At 34.0% G+C, this 15236-nt stretch overlaps 2 protein-coding genes across 2 annotated transcripts; one reads left to right on the top strand and one right to left on the bottom strand.

Moving 5' to 3' along the window:
- Positions 1-40: 40 nt before the first annotated feature.
- On the top strand, positions 41-11003 carry Qsox1 (Quiescin sulfhydryl oxidase 1). Its single transcript, XM_036363129.2, has 3 exons — positions 41-1399; positions 5251-5703; positions 9669-11003. The coding sequence occupies exons 1-3, from the start codon at positions 419-421 to the stop codon at positions 10155-10157; spliced, it is 1923 nt and encodes a 640-aa protein (XP_036219022.2). The 5' UTR covers positions 41-418; the 3' UTR covers positions 10158-11003.
- A 1446-nt stretch (positions 11004-12449) lies between these two features.
- On the bottom strand, positions 12450-15100 carry Caf1-105 (chromatin assembly factor 1, p105 subunit). The gene is made up of 2 exons (XM_014240835.3): positions 14417-15100; positions 12450-14234 (listed from the first exon to the last, which is right to left on the bottom strand). Exons 1-2 carry the CDS (start codon positions 15004-15006, stop codon positions 12542-12544), a joined length of 2283 nt encoding a protein of 760 aa, XP_014096310.3. The 5' UTR covers positions 15007-15100; the 3' UTR covers positions 12450-12541.
- Positions 15101-15236: the final 136 nt, after the last annotated feature.

Below are 15236 nucleotides of genomic sequence, written 5' to 3' on the forward strand. Positions count from 1 at the left end.
AGCTCAGTGATTGCACTGCCCCAATACCCCATGGCTTCGAGCAGAGACGTGCTCTGCTTTTAGTTTTCGTGTGTTTGTAAGTAATAACGTTAGTTGTTAATCATCTGTTCTGTGAATATTGGAGGATTAGTGCATATTTTAGATTTATATGATTGGTCGGAATTCGTATGGTTTTAAAAATACAAGTTAGTCCAAATGTAAATAAGTTGTAAAATCAATTGCAAGAAAACCTCACAACAGCGCTTGCACAAGAACACCAAAGTAATAGACCTTGAATAAAGCAAGTGGATGTGGTACACACAAACATATGTTAAGCTACTAAATTAGCAATTTACAATCATATAAGTCTTCAAGTATTTACATACTAGTTTCCGCTTAAAAGTCAATATTTGTGTTTGTACAAAAACAAACTGTAGCAATGAGATCTACGTGTTGCGTCTCAAGCGGAACTGTAGTATTTTTACTGACGTTAGTAGGACTTTCACTTTTAACATCTGCTAGTGTTATACCTTCCGCATTTCTTGGTGTACCTGATAAGCCTGAAAATGGGCTCTACGACCCAAGTGGTAAGGTGGCGATTCTCACTGTAAATAACTTCAATGACACAGTACTGCGTCAAAATCGTTCATTGCTGGTGGAATTTTACAATACATTCTGCGGTCACTGTCAGCGATATGCTCCACATTACAAAGCATTGGCAGAACGCTTGCATCCGTGGCGTGAAACTTTTCTTGTGGCAGCTATTGACTGCAATGCATTCGAAAACACTGGAATATGTCGCGATTACGAAATATTTGCATATCCAACAGTACGCTATTTTTCACCTGGATATATGTGCAAAGAAGGGAACTATGGTCAAAACATCAACCCACATGCTGAAATAAACGAGTTAACAGCGAATATGGCACAAAGGTTGGCGGCAGAAAATGATACGGATAGCTTGCCAAATTTCCCCAATCTACATAGTCTCACAGAAAATGAAAGCAAAACACTCTTTAATGGCTTGGATAGTAATAAAAAATTTGTGATATTAGTTTATGAACCAGAGAATACAACAGTGGGATTAGAGAGTATATTACAATTCCATTTATGGCCTGATGTGCAAGTGCGTCGCATCAACGACTTGAATTTAGCTAAAAATTTCCAAATTGATGGCGTACGTTATAAGATTGCCACTGTAGATAGAGAAGGCAACGTAGTGCCATATGGTGTCACGGAAGATACACCACAAGCGTACATAGCTACAATTGAAAGTTTTCTAGAAGCTCAACATTTTAAACCGCGCTCAGAAAAACCACCAAAGGCAGTAGCTAATCTTGCTCAGAACCAAGTCGATGATGAGAGTGGACAATCAATTATTATTTCCGAAGTACTAAGTAACAAGCATTTAGTTTACCAGGTATGTAAATATATTTTACGATTACAATGAAATTGTGCACCTTAATTTAAAGACTCATTATTTACTTTATTATTATTGTTAAGTATACATGCAGGTGTTTATATTTAATCGTGTTCCTATAGTTGTAAGCACAAGCTTATTTTGCTATTATAGGGTGTACCTCTAAAACACTTGTCACTTTTTTAACTGTGCTGTGTCTGCATTAAAGTTAAATAGAGTTGGTGGAGATGAAGCCTACTTGAGTACAAATGAGCTATAATACCATACACAGGTGCATTTCCTATAACATAAAGAAAAGATTTTGATCTGTCAGTTTGAATGGCAGCTACATGCTATAGTGGTCCGATCTGAACAATTTGTTCGAAGACTGTAGTGTTGCCTTGGACAATAATCTATACCAAATTTCACCAAGATAATTTGTCAAATAAAAAGGTTTTCAATACAGATTTGGTTTTGATCAGTTGTTGTTGTTGTTGCAGCGACAAAAAACATCGCTCAATTAATTTCTAGGAATGCTGCCTAGCTGACATTTTTGATCGGTCAATTTGTGTGCCAGCTATATATATGTTATAGTGGACCGATATAAACAATTTGTTCGAAGATTGTAGTGTTGCCTTGGACAATAATCTATATACAAGAACTTGCTATAGTGGTCCGATATCGGCTATTTTGACAAAAGACCAGTTTCTTGGGGAGAAAAGTACGTGTCTAAATTTCACATAGATATGTCAAAAACTGACTCAGCTCGTAACGCTGATCATTTATATATAAGTATATCTATGTATATACATATATACTTTATACGTTCTTCTGGCTGTTACAACTTCGTGGTAAACTTAATATACCCTGTGTAGGATATAAAATTACACGAATTCGTATTGGAAGGAGGCTAAAAAAAAAAACTCATATATCCACAAACATATAAATATTCACAGTAATTTTCATTGTGTTTGCCTAAAAAGCATATCATTAGTTAAAAAAAACATAGAACTGGCGTTTTATTAATCTAATAATGCTCATTACCATTAATTGGGCAATCATAGCAACAAACATTGCCGACAAAAAATGATCATAATATTGCCAATGATACGCTTAAATTAAATAAATTATATTTGCATGTATGCATTAGCTATATTTAGCTATTTCATAGAAATTTTATAAGGCGTAATTGAAATATGTGCTATTATCTCGCTAAAAATACCGACATGACTTTGCGCCATTTAGTTTTCAATATAATTTATTATAAATTTTTCCCGGGAGAATCGTTATTGCCTAAGTATGCAATTTTAACGCTTATTGTCAACGCCATAAAGTGTAAATTGCTAATTTTTCACACCGAAATACAACAAATCATTGTTAAAGTGGTTGCAAATCATTTTGTATTTCGCTCTAAATAAGCTTTTGTTTTATAAACGACAAAATGTACTAATACATACAGAGTTGCTATTCATTTTCACTTTTTAATCTAAAGATTTCGCGAATGTGTCGACGCTAACGTGCACTGTTATCAATTGATTTATCAATACATTTGCATGTTTCTACTTAAATACAATATATATTTTTCCCCATAATAAGTTGCCTTATCTAAATTTTTTGTAGATTTCTTTTCTGTATGAGATTATACAATATGTTTACCTTATGTATGTACAACTTGAAATCGCTTGTTTTGCTTTAAAAACAATAAATATATGAAAAGTTTAATTATATTAACAAATATGTACCGCTAAATGTGCTGCTTACATAAAATATCAAGTGTGAATGTGTTTACCACTCATTTCCTTGCCACTAAAAAGTGCATCAAGCTGCAGAAAGGTTTCGATTTAACATCACTCAGTTCAAAGTAAATAATAGGATTCCGGAATTATATTGAGCCAAGAACTGTCGACTCAGCAGCATTTCACAAAACAAAAAAAAAAAAAGAATTGCCGCCGGAATGTTGAGTTTTGAAATGTGTGGACATTGGTGAACGGTTTAGAAGCTCTTGGATGCCTAGGAAACCTGATGCCACTCAATTTGCAAGTTGAATATCTTTTTTTGTATATAACACATTATTTGCTCAATTTCCTAAGAAATATCTGGCTTAAGTTGCCGTCGTTTAATTGAACTTGATCAATATTTGCTCAAGTCTGTTCATATAATATTTGCTCGTAATAATATTTCTTATCAAAACGTTTGCATTTTTTGCAAGTTGAAGTATGTGTATTTTGGAAAGGAACACTTTTCAAACACTAAAAACTTTAAACCCTGAACAGAATATAATAAGTTGCCACGCAATACCCAGAAGGTGACGAGCTGAGTCGATTTATGTCCGTCTGTCTGTCTGCAATACCCGCGAACTAAATCCTCAAATTTTGAGATATCGCTCAGAATTTTTGCAAGCGTCCTTTTCTCACCAAGAAGCTGCTCAATTGTTGAAAACACCGATATCGCACTACTATAGCATACATACATATGTATGTACAGTTGTCAACGAAATAATAGGAGTGCCAATAGAAAAAATATATTTGGGTATATAACGTTTCTAGATCACATGTAAATGACGAGGTACACATAACGGAATATTCACATTAAAACATAAAATAAATTTTTATTGTGAAATTGCTTTCCACAAAAAAAAACAGGAGTGTTAGACATTTTCTCACTAAAATAATTTTTAACTTAAAAAAGATTAGCTGGGAAAAGTACGTAGAGTTCCATAATCTAACAGCAATTTGAATTAGTTATGTTGAATTTAAACATTGGGTTTTTTTTCAGTGGCTAGAAGAAAGCAGTCTACAGAGATAAAGTGGAAAATGTTAAAAAAAATTCGAAAACTAGGCAAAACGTATAAGGAGATCCAAGAAATGAATGGATATTTTGCCCAAATAATAGCAAATGCCTTAAATTATAGATATACAAATGAAACAAGCGGGCGAAAGCGCCAAACGTTGTTTGTTGCTGTTCAGTCTCCTGACCTCAACCCCATAAAAACCCTCCAAACTGATATGAAAAAAAGTGTTATTGAACGAAAACTAAACAGTTCGATTTCTGGCAGTTAGTAAAAAAGATTTGGAAAAGATTACCATCTCAACATTGCCATGACCTCATATACTCTGTTTCCAGAAAGTGTGATGTTCTATTAAAAAAACTAAAGCTATTCAAAGAAATATGAATTATTTTAATATGCAGTAAAGGTTTGAAAGCATTTTAATTTAAAACTTTTAGAATTGTTTCTACTACATACAAGTAGAATACTATTTAAATACTATATAACTTCGAACCGGTCAAAATTACCGATTGAATCATTTATTCATACCATTTCCTCTTTATTCCTATTTAATATTTTGCGATAATTCCATGATTTTTATTAAATTTGTATATCGAATATTATTATAAATTATTTTGTTCTTAAAATTTCTTCTAATTTTCAGAAGGAGAGAGACCTATTTGAAATAGGTATATGGTAAATCTTTGTAGTTCTAGTGTTAAAACATAATTACGAAATTAATATTTAATAATTTCCTAAATCATAAAAATATCGTATTTTATTATAAAGTTTACCTCTTAAGGCTTTAAATTTATTGTTTTCAAACGTGCAGCTTCCTTGAATAGACCATATTTACACTTGTACAGACGTTATTAAAATTATGTATTTAAATATCCAGTACATCAAGCTGTATTATCTTGATTTCAACACTCCACTTAATGTGTCAATATTTGATATACTTTGTTTTTAGCTACAATTATTTGCATACATACATACACTCATATACGTACATACTATTGTACATATGTTTACATAAGTACGCGTTAAATAAAGTTTTAATTCATTATTGAAACAGATGTTCAAATAAATTTCTAAATATTTTCAGGCTGATCTGGAAATGGCCATACGTCAAATGCTACTCAATGAGATACCAAAAGTACACGACATACGCGGTGAACAATTATTGGCTTTGCAACGTATATTGGGCGTCTTGCAACGCTATCATCCACTCGGACCACAAGGCAATTTGGTTATTCGACGCTTACATGAACATGTCGTAAACGCCAACGAATCGCTAGGCGGTGACGATTTCCAAGCAGAATTCGAGCATTTGAATAAAACATTCGGTCCAATATTCTCATCGAATCACTTTGTCGGCTGCATCACCTCGCAGCATAACAAACGTGGCTACACTTGTTCGCTATGGACGCTCTTCCATTATCTGACAGTGCAAGCCGCACGCCAAGAGATCAGCAATGATCCGTTAGAAGTACTCACCGCCATACATGGTTATGTGAAATTCTTTTTCGGCTGCACGCATTGCTCAGAACACTTTCAGGTAAGTGCACAACTGTTATTTTTATACTCTCGCAATATGTTGTACAGAGTATAATAGTTTGTTCACCTAACGGCTGTTTGTATCACCTAAAACTAATCGAGATAGATATAGAGTTATATATATATAAATGATCAGGATGAAGAGACGAGTTGAAATCTGGGTGACGTCGGTCCGTCTGCTTATGCAAGCGATAGCTTGAGTAAAAATTGAGATATAAACTTGGGGGTGAGTATTGCAGATGGGCGTAATCGCAGCACTGCCACGCCCACACCATTAAACGAAAATCTATAAAGTGTCATAACTAAGCCCTAAATTAAGATACAAAACTGTAATTTGAAGCAAGGGATCGCAGTGGTAGCGACACTTGTGGTCTAAACATTTTTAAAAAGTGGGCGTGGCCCCGCCCTCTAAATGGTTAAATATACATATCTCTCAAACCACTGAAGCTATCTCAACCAAACTGGCTGAAAAAAAGTATTTTTATACGATTTTTTTATACACTGTGAAAATAGAATGAAAGAAAATCAAATAATATCCACGCCCACTTCCTATATAACGGTTAGGTTTAAAATTACTAAAAGTACGATAACTCACTGAATAAAAGAGCCACAAACATTAAATTTCACAGCCAGGATGGCAGAGAAGGGCTTAATTGAACCCGATGTAAAAATTGGACAATGGGCATGGAAACGCCCACTTTTAGGTGAAATTGTATATCTCAGGAACTACTAGACCATTTACAACCAAATTTGCTGTGTGTGGTTATCTTATTATTACTAGTGCACACTATGTAAATGGGCGGAATCGGTTGACAACCACGCCTACTCCCCATATAAAAAATTTCTAAATTCCATCGGATTATTTTATTTTACAAAATACACATCGACCTTCAATGCTTATATTAGAGTAAAACTTTACGCAAATAGTGCCCTTAAAGTATTAAATCTAATGCCCAAAAATTGTCAAAATCGGACTATAAATTTTCAAAGACCCAGATACCAAATATGTAAACACCAGTGCATATGGCTGATTTTTTATCAAACAAATCGCTTAGTCTATGAGTTCTAGTATTGAAATTCGTGAAAAGTATTGTTGTGCTCGTGTGCCAAAAATGGGTAAAATCGGGTCCAATAGTTCCATTAGCCCAAACTCCCTAATATAAATATTTTCGAACTTCCGATTGACTTTCAATATGTTAGAAATCTTAATAAAATTTTGAAAGAATTTCTTTCTTATTATAGTGTATATTCTAGACTGTGATTGTAAATAATAAATGCAATATGTTACTTAATACTTTTAACTAAAATATTATATAAACGAAAACCCAGTATATAACTTTACCTTGCGAGAGTATAAAATGTTCGGTCACACCCGCACTTAGACCTTCCTTACTTGTTAAAATTTAAAAATAAAATAGCCGATACGAAAACACATATAGTACACTAGTGAAAAAGTAAATATAATTGCTTTTTTACGATTTGGAAATTCATTTGCATGCTCATTTTAATAGGCAACTACTTCAGTGGATTAGAAATTAGTATTATTTTCCCTCCGTTACTTGTTTAACAGTTTTTCACCGTTTTAATTAAGTCTTACATACATACATACATGTACATATGTATATGGCATATGCTTGAGAATTTTTAAAGTTTGCAAAGTGTAAATAAGTAGTCAACTTTTTCATATTCTCACAACTTTCGTTTAGTTTTGTTCTCGAATAGCGCCTAACTATACAAAAAATGTTACATTTTGTACCGAAAAATTAGCAATAAATTGTTTATAAAACAAGAAAAAACGTCTAATTCGGTTGCACAGAAGCTATTTTATAAATATTGCTACATAAGTTTGTTTTTTATTTTCAGAACGTGTAAAAAAAGAATTAGGTGTATAGTGAAAAAACAATATCTCGGTCCAATCCGATGTACTGTCAAGTTGGAATATTTGGAGACTATCTCATGTATCTGTTTAAATTTTTAACTCTAGGTTCACAATCACATTATCTAGTAAACATTGAAGGTTTTTTTTATTATTGGAAGTTTTTTTTATACCTTGAACAGGCTAATCACTCAGTTTTTGAGATATCGATAGAAGTTGCTCATTTTTGGGAACCGCTCAGAACGGACCTCTACAGCATATAGCTGCCATACGAACTGAACGATCAAAATCAAGTGCTTGTTAGGAATCTTTTATATTTTCAAAGGGTATAATAATTTCGGCGCAACCGAAGTTAACGCTTTTTCTTGTTATTAAATTTTGCCCATACAATCAAAAACAAATTATAAAAAAAATTGTTTATATTAACTTCTACATAATTTATTTTTAGTTTATATTTTTATATTATTTTTTTTTAATATTTTTATATTCTTTTTTTTTAATATTTTTATATTCTTTTTTTTTATATTTTTATATTCTTTTTTTTTATATTTTTATATTCTTTTTTTTATAGTTTTATATTCTTTTTTTATATTTTTTTTTATATATATATTTTTTTTAATTTTTTAATTTTTTTTTTATAGTAATACTCCTTATTTCTTACAAGAGCCATCGCAATCGTACGCAAAACTTTCTCGCATACCCTTCAATTTCCTAGTCTTTTGTTGTTTATAACTGTAAACAGTTTAATAGTGAAGCACTGCTAATTATAATTATAAATATTTGTAAATTATATACAAATATAGGTAACGCAATCATATATGGTTATAAGTATGTACATATGTACTTACATACATACAAGTTAATATGTATGTAATTTGCTTAGTAGGTTTCTTGTCCATATTTATATTTTGTTTACGTAAGACGAATGCTTACTCATGGCATTTTCCTTCAACAGTTCAGTGAAAGTTCATTTGGATAAACTAAACTACTATATACAAATACATATGTACAAGTATATGGGTGCATATATATACCACATATACTATACTTTTGTATACATACATACGATAGTATGCATATGTGTTTGTATATTCTCCAATTATGTATGTATGTACAATATTTGAAAGCCACTTAGACTATTTATTTTAACGAGGTTGTCATATTTTCAATGCTTTCCTCTTGAAATGTGTACAATATTGGATTTAAAACTGTACAAGGGTGCGTTAGTGATTTACTAAATTACACAGCATACATACAGATACTTATGTAAAATAAGAAAAATGCGACATACATGCTAAATACCAATTAAAGCTGTTGTTATTGTAGCTGTTGATATATCCTGAATTTCCTGAAGTAATTTGGAGTTATACTGCCGAGCTGAATGTAAAAGTCCGTGTTCGTTCCTATTACCTATTCTCGACTGTCGTCGGAACGGCACGAATGATACCTAAATCTTCACGGCATCCTAAGACATTACACCGCATGTGGTTAAAAAATAGTAATTCTACTCAATTCTATAACGAAGCAGCTTGATTTCGAGTCATCAAAATTTTTTGTTCAAGTCAACGACATCTTTTCCATATTTCACATATCCAAGTTGCAAGTTGTAATCTATAAAAAAAAATAGGCTTGACCGGCATGCGGTTCGATCATACTTGGCTGTATTAGAAACCATTCAACAGGGGCTCTTATCTCTGTCAAATAATGTTATTGATTTTGTTGCAGCGACTTACTGGTTTGATAACTAGTAGAATAATAATTCTAAGACGTTTAAAATATTTATGACTTGATACGTAACTTACATAAATATGTAAGTACATACATACATATACATATGTATGTATATTCTGGGAATATGGAAATTATAATTTTCAAGTTTTACAATTACGATAAACAGAAATTGTTGTATTTAATTTCGCAGACGTGAGTTTTAAAATTTTACCTAACACTAAACACAAAGCTATCAGTATACATACATATGAGATCGACACTTCACAACGCTTATTACAGCGGTTTATTAACTATAATTTTCTATTGAAATGCTTTTTTTATGAATACAAATCAATTAATATATTTTTTTAACCCTGCAGGATATGGCAACGCGTCGAAAAATCTGGAATGTGCCAAACAAAGATGAGGCCGTACTCTGGCTGTGGGCCGCACACAACGAAGTAAACAATCGTCTAGCAGGCGATGAAACGGAGGATCCAAAGTTCCCAAAAATACAATTCCCCAGCGAATCGAGTTGTTCGCAGTGTCATAAATCCGATCCAGTCGTATCTTCCAGCAAGTCATCCATCAACTGGGACAAAGACGCCGTGCTGAGTTTCCTTAAAAACATACACAATCCCGGCTATGTTAGTCGTTACGGTGTCGAAAACGAGGCTGTGCTGCAGCCATCATTGGAAAAGTTGCGCCAGAAACGCATGATCGGCAATGTCTTCTCCGAAATGGACATGCGCATGGGCATGTTGTTGTATGGCTTCTGCATTGTTATGATGGTGTTGGCGTTTAAGCTCTTCGCATTAAAGAGCTATCGTAAAAAGCCCTATATGCACGATATTCTCGGAAAAGTATAAGTTAGCGTCGAAGAGAATCGCTGCAAAATTGCAAATGCAATAAAAATGCGCGCGCATAGAACAGTTGACGATATTTCATTAATTTGTGGAATATAATTTGTGAGTGGAAATATGTTTTTTTTTTTTTTTTTAATTTGTTTTCTGCGTGGCAAAAGCCATGCTAACTCAAGTGCAATTCCATTTATGGCGTAATATTAATTGGCGGCATGTGCGTGTATATGTGAATACACGCCGTTGATATTTTACCTTAAATTTTAAGTAACTAAATTTATCTTAAACGTAAAATTCCAACAAAAACAAAATTGTTTGTGATTATATTTACATAAGTTACATTGTTTAATATGCCGTCTCAAAAAGTTGTTAATTCCATTACATGTAAACAAGTTATGTAATCATACATTTATCTTGTACTAAATTTAATTAATATGTATTTGTATATGCAATTATTAGTTTTAAGCGAACACCATGCAACGATCCCACAGAAAACATGCATACATACTCGTACATACACATTTATTATATAAGCTAACGCAGTCCAGGTTTTACTACTTTTTATACACCAACTAGCATCAAAGCTTACAACGAAAAGTCTCCAAGGATCTAAACATATTTGTAATTATGCAAACAAATGTAAATAAATATATATGTAGCAAATATATGTGATTGCAAATAACCGAATATATGTCAGTGTATTTCTCCACAATATTCAATAAGTTTGTATATATAATTACTAAATATCATCTACCCACGAGCAGCTGATAATTTTTTATTGTGATGTGCATCGATCCTATCGTTTAAATATACATACATACATTTGTAAATAAATAGTATAAAAAAATAAAAAGATCACTTGTATTTCTTCTGAATCTTATAACCAACAATTTTGCACAGTAGCAGTATAACTCAAGTGATAAGATAGATTTCAGTGTCTGTCAAGCGTCAACAAGCAAGTTTGTAATAAAAACAAAAAATTTACATTTGTACAATGTAGTTACAAGACAATGTAAACACTGCTGACGTTTTCGTTGCAGTAATTGCAGTAAAAGTACAAATAAAAAAAACGTTAGGTAGAGATCGATACGGTTTAAAAAATTTTATACAGGTTGGTTGAAGAGTTTCTGCTCTCACCAAGAAATAGCACTACTAGCTCCAATTTTTTTCTTCTAAAGTTGGTACATCTGTCGTGCGAACACAAGCAAAGTCATTTTGTCAATTAATTCTTTGTTTACAAGCCATTTGAATGAAGTTGACGTGATAGAGTATTTTGTTAATATGGAAAAATTTGATATCGCGCAGTGATTAGATTCTTTGTTTTGAAAGGTTTAAAAGCAAAAGAAATTTATGAACAATTGTTAGAAGTGTATAAGGAGTCCTCACCTTCAAAACGCACCATTGGATTTTGGCGCTGGTGAATTTAAACGTGGTCGTACTAGGCTTGAAGACGAAGGACGAACAAAAACCGCAACCACACCAGAAATCATCAGCAAGTTCATAATATTGTTAGTGAAGATCCAAGTTTGATTAAACGTGAAATTGTTAATGCCATAGGCATCTCAGACGAACGAATACTTCATATTGGAGAATTACATATGAAAAAGCTGTTTGGAAAGTTAGTGCCGCATGTGTTAATGATTCAACAAAAACTGGATCGAAAACAAAATTCTGCGCATAATTTGGAGCGTTTTAAGCAGAATAAAACCGATTTCTTGCGTCGTTTTGTAACTATGGATGAAACCTTGATCTACCACCATGATCGTAAATTTAAACAAGAACGTTTACAGTGGACTGAAGCTGGATGTTCAGCTCCAAAGCAGGTGAAGTCACAACGAGCAGCAAAGAAGTTTATGGCATCAATTTTGTTGATTGATTATCTGCAGAAAGGTAAACCAATCAACTCTGAATATTATTGCAGCCTTTGGATAAGCTGGATGAAAAAATTCGTGAGAAAAGGCCTGGTTTGCAGCACAAAAAAATCATTTTTAACAAAGAACATGTGCAAAATTTCAGAGCGATATCTCATAAATTGAGGGACTAGTTCGCATACATATATACAGACAGACGTGGCTACGTGGCTAGAACTTTAGAATCTTATTCCCGGAGAGCGAGTTCAAAATGTTTGATTGCTTTACTGCGACTGGTTTACCGATTACCAAAGTAAAACGGGTATGCAATTATTCTGAATAAAACCTTTATAAAATACATATATATGTATATTTACCATATATATAAGACATGTACTACTTTTTCTGTACCCCAATTACATCTGTTATTGAAAATTAACGCTGGTTTTTTTTTGGATTATGTATATTTTAGGGTTTTTTTCAAAACATCACTTACGTCTTACAATAAAAACTCAAGTAAACAAATACATTTTTTATTTATTATTATTCTAATAACTTCTTTTTCGATTTTGGCGTTGATATTGTTTTTAGTGCGACGCGTCGTGGCGTTTTATTGCCCGCCATCGGCGTTTTAGGCGTTGGTGTAGTTGCGCATTCTTCCTTACTAGCTGTTGTTTCAGCATTTATCGGTTGTTCGACGGTCATACAATTCTGCTCTGCAGTAGTTTTGACAATTGCCGCCTGTGAGTTATAATCCACTGAATCCTCGTATACCAAACGTATATCTTCTGTACACTCCAACGTTGCGTCCTTGTTGACGACCGACTTTTGAGCCTCAGCTGCCGCCTGAGGTTTAATAATCGGTTCAGCCAATGATGTAGCAATCTTTGTTTGCACTACAATGACACTATCGTCTACTTCCATTGGTGTTGGCCAGGCATCCAGTGCCACTTCTTCTACAGTCGATGTTGAAACTGCCACTGGTGGCGCTGGCATCGTTATAAGCGCGTGAGGCGTGCGCCGCACTGATATGGGTGTTGCGCCCTTCGTCTGTCGCGTTGTAGCAGGCGTATTTGTGGCTTTCTTTGTAAGATTTGTATTCGTCTCATTTGTAGAGGGAGTGTTAATTGCGCTGGGTAGCGTTGAACTACGTGGTGTGCGTCTAACCATTATTGGCGTGACAGGACGACTTTTCTTCTCGGGTGATTCGAAGCGTTCATCGGAGCTAAGAATTTCCTTGTCAATAATAATTTGAGCACCAAGCGTTTTTGTAATTGCCAATGCGGGTCCAGCATTATTTAAATTCACTGACACGCTCTCATTAACCATATTTTTTTTATTTTGAGTTAAGACTGCGCTTTCGCCACTATTTACTTCTTCATTTTTTTCTGACTGTGCTTCTACTATTGTTGTAGTGGTAGTAATTGGTGTTGCTGCTGTGGCTTCCACTGTCTTCGCCATTGGTTCATGGGCTTTTTGTTCTTCGGCTATTTGACCTAGCGGATAACGTTTGATGTTTATACTTTTCGGTTCATCAGTAGATGGTTTGCGCTCCTTAGCGCTTTGTCCATCGTTTTCTTTTTGTTTCTTCGATTTTTTACCAACTGTATTAATGTCATTTGCACTTAATACTTGCGCCGCATCTTCATATTCTTCACCCAATTCACCCGCTTCAAATGTGATTAACGAACAGAAACCATCCGTACTCGACACAACGACAATTCGACCGTCACTGGACCATGTTACATCTGTTAGCCGCGTATAGTGTATATTTGAGATTACTGCAAATGGTTGTCGCTGCTGTGTATCATAAAAGTAAACGGAACTACGCGTTGCAACCGCGAAAATCATGCGATATGGCAGTGGCACAACTGGTGGATTGACATCAGCTTTATGTGGTCGCAATCGATAGAGAATCGGGCAGCAACGCACCGCCACTGTATACTGTCCGGGGCAGGGCAAAACAATGGCAGGTTGTCGGAAGGCATGTCGACTAAATACGTAAGTGGTGTGCAATGATTGAGCTACATCATCTTTTTCGGCCACACCGGCAGGTGTCAGTAACAATTTGCCATCAGGCGTAAAGCAAAGGCGACGAAAGAATGTCTGCAATGTGTCGTCGTGGAATATACGCAAACGATGGCCGTGAAATTCATGACTCTCGCCGACTGGTAGTGTGGATTTATTAATGCGATGTAAAACCCTCTTCGACTGTATGTCGAAAATGCGTAAATATCTGTAAAAATTATAATAGACAGTTTTAAACGAATTGAAAATAATAAATAATTTTCATTTGTTAAATTTTGTTCTTATATTTGTACACATGTGTTTATTTTTTTTCATATTATTATTAATAAAAAAAATGATACCAATTACTTTTGAAATTTATTTAGAAAAAATTATTCTTTTCCACTTTACCTATCCGAACTTAGTGTAGCAATATACTGATTTTTTGGATCCCAAGCAACACCTTGTACAAACGATTTGTGATCACGCAACATTCCCGTAGATTTCCCCTTTTGCACGTCCCATACCAAAGCAGAATTATCCACAGAACCACTTACGAGAAACTGTGAATTTGGCGCCCAACTCAAATCGTAAATGTCCTCCATGTGACCGCGCAATACCTTTAATACAATCCATACTTCTTTGTCTTGCTCGTTAGTGTTGTCCAATATATTCAATGGTTCCTGCTCGCCTTTTAGCTTCCAAATAAAGACGACACTCTCGTCATCACCCGATGCCAGCAACTCACCGTTTGGTGACCATTTTACAGCATTTACTGCACGCTGATGCCGCGTTAAATCAGCAGCCAAATCCAATTCGATATCCTTTTCATCCTCTGTGTAGTTCATATACCAGATAAGTACATGAGCATCTGTGCCACCCGATGCCAGACGATGCTTTATATTACTTTTTTCCGTCGATACTAACGATCTGGGTTGTATATCAACACTCAATACTGGGTCGCGATTATGCCATGAGATTTCTGGTATTTTACACTTCATATTTCAATAAATAATTTTAATGCAATATTACAAGTACTTGGTGTAAACAAAACCTTTCGAAAAATGAGCAGTCAATTAAAAAGCAAAAATCACATTTGCGCGCCAAATCACAAACTGTGAAATGTCAAAAACAATATGGAAGTGTAGGTCAAAACAAAACAAAGCAAAATTAGAGTTGCCGCTACTTTTAAGTCGATTGAAATCGATGTGATCACCCTAATATAATAATA

The sequence above is a fragment of the Bactrocera oleae genome, chromosome 4 (genome assembly GCF_042242935.1).
Source record: "Bactrocera oleae isolate idBacOlea1 chromosome 4, idBacOlea1, whole genome shotgun sequence".
Lineage (NCBI taxonomy): Eukaryota > Metazoa > Arthropoda > Insecta > Diptera > Tephritidae > Bactrocera > Bactrocera oleae.